Genomic DNA, 6,033 nt, shown 5'->3' with positions numbered 1-6,033 from the left:
AAGTTTGCCAATGACCATCTGGATGATCCAGAGGAGGAATGGGAGAAGGTCATGTGGTCTGATGAGACAAAAATAGAGCTTTTTAGTCTAAACTCCACTTGCCGTGTTTGGAGGAAGAAGAAGGATGAGTACAAGCCCAAGAACACCATCCCAACCGTGAAGCATGGAGGTGGAAACATCATTCTTTGGGGATGCTTTTCTGCAAAGGTGACAGGACGACTGCACCGTATTGAGAGGAGGATGGATGGGGCCATGTATCGCGAGATCTTGGCCAACAACCTCCTTCCCTGAATAAGAGCATTGAAGATGGGTCGTGGCTGGGTCTTCCAGCATGACAACGACCCGAAACACCCAACCAGGGCAACTGGGAGGAGTGGCTCCGTAAGAAGCATCTCAAGGTCCTGGAGTGGCCTTGCCAGTCTCCAGACCGGAACCCAATAGAAAATCTTTGGAGGGAGCTGAAAGTCCATATTGCCCAGTGACAGCCCCGAAACCTGAAGGATCTGGAGAAGATCTGTATGGAGGAGTGGGCCAAAATCCCTGCTGCAGTGTGTGCAAACCTGGTCAAGAACTACAGGAAACGTTTGATCTCTGTAATTGCAAACAAAGGTTTCTGTTCCAAATATTAAGTTCTGTTTTTCTCATGTATCAAATACTTATGTCATGCAATAAAATGCTAATTAATTATTTAAAAATCATACAATGTGATTTTCTGGATTTTTGTTTTAGATTCCGCCCTTCACAGTTGAAGAGTACCTATGATAAAAAATTACAGACTTCTACATGCTTTGTAAGTGGGAAAACCTTCAAAATCGGCAGTGTATCAAATACTTGTTCTCCCCACTGTATATTTAATTTAACTCCTCCAAGAATCACCACCCCACCACGGTGGAGGGGTTTGCACCTCGTGGTGGAGGGGTTTGCACCTCGTGGTGGAGGGGTTTGCTTGTGATCCTAGGATCACAGATACATGCTGGGGGCAAAATGGTCGCATGTGAGGGTCCAGAGTAAGAATGATTCATTGACCCATACGAAGCAGCCCTTCAGGAATGTGGGAACTTGGACCAGAAGAGGGAGACTGAGAGCCAGGCCTGGGAGAGGAACGCGCTGGTGAGCATATGGTGGCTGGGCTTAGAAATGACATGAAGTCACCACCCTGTGGGACCACCGCCTGCAGGGTTGAAGTCTGAGGTCAGGTGCGTTGCCAAACGGGCAGCAGGCAGGGTTGTGGGCCAGAACGTATTGATCCTGGGCGTTGTAAACTAGTTCTAGGGATGTGGAATGTTATCTTGCTTGTGGGGAAGGAGCTGGAACTCATGCATGAGGGGGAGCAGTACCAACTAGATGTAGATGGTCTTACCTCTATGCACACAACTGGCCCTGGAACCAAACTCCTGGAGAGGGGTTGGACTCTTTCTTCTCCAGAGTTGCCTAGGGTGAGAGTTGTCGGGCAGGTGTGAGGGTGAACTGGGAATGTCTGGCAGAAGCCTCTGTCAGTGAGGTCTTCATCTCCCACTCGCGAAAAGAATTATTCCTGCAGCCCCAGAAGAGGTTGGGGACCAAACTGCATTTAGTTTATTACTAAACTCAGGATCAGCTACTAATTTGATGATACTTAGTATGGCTTCCTTCAATTTCTCTACAAAAATGGCAATTCATCTTATTTTATGATAAACAAAACAGATAAAAATAAAACTCAAACTGAATGTAGGATTTAGAAAGTTTTACTGACAAATAGTCTACAGACTTCAGTGAGGACATGACACATACAGTACATCACAGGAAGTACAAAGTAAAGCTTGCCAGAGTAAATGTACCACGTTACACAGTAACAACATCCACTGAAATAAATTAATAACAAAGGTTTTACTGCTTTGTGTTGCCATTACTTTATCAAAATCTAAACAAATGTTGCATACACACACATCGAGATAAAAACTCAGATTTATCATTATTTATAAAGTATGTGTCAGGTTAGGTCAGATAACAGATGCAGAGCACATAGGTCATAATACTCAGGTATGATCTTGGCAGGGAGGATGCAGAATTGAAGGTGAAGATTGTGTTCTTCTTAACATCAGATCCTGTAAAATATGAAAGATTCAAAGATTCAAAATTCATTTAGAGGTTACTTGTCTTGTTTGGATTTTTGAGCTTGAATGTCCCTTAAATGAAATATGTATCCCACCAATTTACTCCCTCAATAAAGTTGAGAGAAGGTTGAGAGACACACATTAATAAAATAACTTTTCAAAATCAAGCAACAGAGGTCCTAAACTGATAGTATGCTGATGACATCACCATGACATCATCACTTTCTCTTTAGAAAGTTTCTCCAGAGTTGTAAATGGCATTGATAAAACTATTTTAACAGACTGATAAGTAAACCAAACTTCATGGATTGGAGTGGAGTAAAGATCCTGTAGCATACCCTGCCAGTTCATAACACATCATTATTAAATGCTTCTAAAACATACATATGAAAACGTAAAAGTGTACCCATTACTGTTGCTTCAGAGACTGCGGTCACCAAGTCATTTTGAATCCTGAGGGTGTAAGTGTCGCTGATATTGAATGGTTTCAGCGTGCTCACTATGCTGGATATCCCTGCAGTGTTTTGCATGAAGCTCGTGCTCCCCTGTAGGACCTTCCCAAAATAGTCCAACCATGTCACGTTTGGTTTAGGGAACCACCTGTTTGCCTCAGCAGTCAGGGTGCCATTTGAGACTGTAAATTTTGGCGCTGTAAAAGCTGAGAAAAAGTGAAGTAAAAGTCATTCATTCATGCTGCAGTGTGAAATGTCCAAGGCAGATTTGTGACATTTACTATGCTGCCAGTAAACTGTCATGTCACATTGGGTACAACTACTTTTTAAGCCTGAGGTCATAAAATCCAAGAAAATAAAATAGTGAAAAAGCAACATGTAGCAATGTAGTTACAGGGAATTGCACAAAAGGGACACTCATCTATCTTGTGATAGCCTGACTCAACAGATGAGCGTTTCAACTCAGACAGCTACAAATGTTCTCAGAGAGATTGATCATCAAAGCAAACACAGTGGAACTGGAAAGACGACAACTCTTACCTGCTGTTCTCAGGTTAATGCTGACCTGCCCATCACCTTCGGCGGAGCTAACATAGCAGGTGTACTCCCCCTCATCACTTTGTCTTACACTCCTCAGCAACAGCGAAGCGTTCCCTTGGACCAAAGTTTCAGGGAAGAACTGAGTTCTTCCTTTGAACTGCAAGTTCTGGTCTGTAAAATCTGCAACTCCGCTGTAATAATCGTAAACTACCCCACTCAGTGACGTCTTCTCCCAACTTACTGACACTTGACTGAATGTGTTTTTTTCGCTGGTTGTGTGAAGATAGCAGCTGAGAAGCTCATCCTCACCAAGGTTGGCAATGGGTGATCTGTTGCTGCTCTGTGCCTCAGACAAAGGGCCTGTGGGATGAGGCGTCAGAAGAAGAATATATATTATATATATATTTAATAGTGTAATCCGCACAAAAGATAAACAGACTCCACATGATGAAAAATACTGCCATAAAGAGTATGATTCGCTTCACAACGATAAATAGTATGATGTTTTTCTCGTCCCAAGATATAATTAGTGCCACGGGTGCTAAGCTCCGAGGCACTCTCTCAGCAGTTATTTATATATATCGTCCTATTTCACAGCCCTAACCTGACCATATGCTGTTTTACAGGTGGGCCCACCTAACCAAGACCATATGCAGTCAAAGCCTGTCTATGTTGGATGAAAAGAAAAAAATGGGACAAAACAAGCAAGATGTCTCTACAAACATTATTCATACTGAAAAAAATGACTGAGTGAAAATACTTTTCCTTTTGGAGGTGGAGCAAGTTTGAACTACTTCATGTACATATAACTAGTCTAATGGTTCCCAACCTATGGGTCAGAACCCTCCAAAGGGGCACTAGATACATTTTAGAGCTCATGAAAATAATTAGTGTCATTATGTCAAATATTCATCTGAAAAGTAACTAAAGCTGTCAAATAAATGTAGTGGAGTAGAAAGTACAATATTACCCTCAGAAATGTAATGGAGTGGAAGTAAATGGAAAAACTCAAGTTCCTCAAAATTGTACTAAAGTACAGTACTTGAGTAAATATACTTAGTTACTTTCCACCATTGCACCACACAGACAAACACACATTAACTGTCTTTTTGTTAAGACTAACATCACATGTGCTGAACACACCCATGTATGCCCTGAGGCCTGAAAGAGACATCGCTAATGAAAACAAGATCTCACGACAATCCACAACTCTTACCTGCGAACGCTATGGCTAAGATGAGGATGATGATCGTAGAGAATAGGATGATGAGGATAATCATGCTACACACAAAGAGAAACACACACATAAAATCAGCTTGTTTTAAGTCCCGAAAACCACCATTAGAAGTAAAAGGTTCTGCACTCAAAATTCAAGGTACAGAAAAATGTATTAAACTATTAAAAGTACAGACTTTGCAGAAAAATGGCCTCTGTAATGGTTACATTATGATATATCTGTCCAATATTATGAAACTGTTACTGATGCATCAATGTGTAAGCAGTATTTTACTTTTCTACTCAAGGTGGAGCTGGTTTTCACTCTCTGTTGAGTAAGTCATTTATTCCTGTGGTTCCCAAGCAAGGGGTCTGCCTAAGGGTCACAATATGAATCTAAGGGACTGTGAAAAAGAAAACTTTGTCCTTTATACTGTTCTCTTACATCTCCTTTAAGATTTTTTGCATCATTTCACCACTTTTGCCCTCGGACTGTTATCTTAATGCAGTGGTCACCAACCCTGCTCTGGAGAGCTACTGCCCTGCATGTTTTAGGTATCTCTCCACTCTAACACACCTGATTCTAATAGTTAACTCGTTGTCAAGCAGCTGAAGCTTGTCAAGGGTTTGATAATGAGTTGATTATTAGAATCAGATGTGTTAAAGTGGGGAGATACCTAAAACATGCAGGGCAGTAGCTCTCCAGGGTTGGTGACCACTGTAAAGCAATTTGAGAGGAAAAGTGACCACGATCCCATTTAGATCTTGCATTTCAAAGACAATAAGAAATTACTGTTTTAATCTTTAACAATGCTTTGTATTTCATAACCATATGTTGCATTTTCTTAATGCAACATCGGGAAAAAGTACTAAGAATATTTCCCACTTGAAATGTAATGGAATAAAATATACATGTATATATAATACTCAAGAAAAGTACTGAGAACGAACTTGACAAATGTACTTTGTGTACTTTCCATTACTGTAGACACCTAAATCTTTTTATATTTGAATCCCTACCTGTAGGGAACACATTCAAACTTTCTAGCCATACCTGGTGAAGATGATCTGTCCCAGGGAAGCCATGGCTGCAGGCAGAGGGTCTTTAGAAGAACGAACAATTCGATCCTTTTGATGAAGTCACAGGTCCAGCAGGGCCATTCCTTCTAAATATCCACCATAGTTTTAAAAATAGTTTCCACACTTCCGACCAACAGACCTCTTTGACTTCCACGGAATGACAGTTCACTGTTTGGTCTCCTTCACAGCACTTTAAACACAACACCATAAGTAAATATTACCTTTAAGGCGGGTGCTGCATACTTGTTGACATGCTGTCACAGGCTTACTTCACTTATCTTATCCACATAAAAGTGCACATTTTAAATACTACTAAAAAGATAAAGGAGCTGTAAGTCAGAGGGTTGTTCCCCAGAAATAAGATTTGGTGTTTTTATATATATATGACAAAAAATGTAACATGGTTATTTAAATGACTATATCTTGCAGTATATCGGTTGCTGCTGGATAACATTTTGTGAAGATATTATGTGTAAAGGCCAAAGAATGATAAGTACCTGGTGTTTCCTACAACAGTTTAAACAAGGTGGAGTAAACTGCAATTTGTGAAGGTGGAAAAGCCTCAGAAACAGCATACATCTTAAACTATTCTTGTTTGTTTAGCAGATTATTTGGCACAAGACATTAAAAATACATTTCATAAACAGATATAG

General features: G+C 40.6%; 1 protein-coding gene across 1 annotated transcript; it reads right to left on the bottom strand.

The window, feature by feature from the left end:
• Positions 1-1,362: 1,362 nt before the first annotated feature.
• On the bottom strand, positions 1,363-5,386 carry vtcn1 (V-set domain containing T cell activation inhibitor 1). The gene is made up of 5 exons (XM_062432226.1): positions 5,355-5,386; positions 4,296-4,366; positions 3,086-3,445; positions 2,507-2,751; positions 1,363-1,431 (listed from the first exon to the last, which is right to left on the bottom strand). Exons 1-5 carry the CDS (start codon positions 5,384-5,386, stop codon positions 1,363-1,365), a joined length of 777 nt encoding a protein of 258 aa, XP_062288210.1.
• Positions 5,387-6,033: the final 647 nt, after the last annotated feature.

Source organism: Scomber scombrus, chromosome 13 (genome assembly GCF_963691925.1).
Source record: "Scomber scombrus chromosome 13, fScoSco1.1, whole genome shotgun sequence".
Taxonomy (NCBI): domain Eukaryota; kingdom Metazoa; phylum Chordata; class Actinopteri; order Scombriformes; family Scombridae; genus Scomber; species Scomber scombrus.
This window is presented reverse-complemented; position numbering and strand designations above follow the sequence as displayed.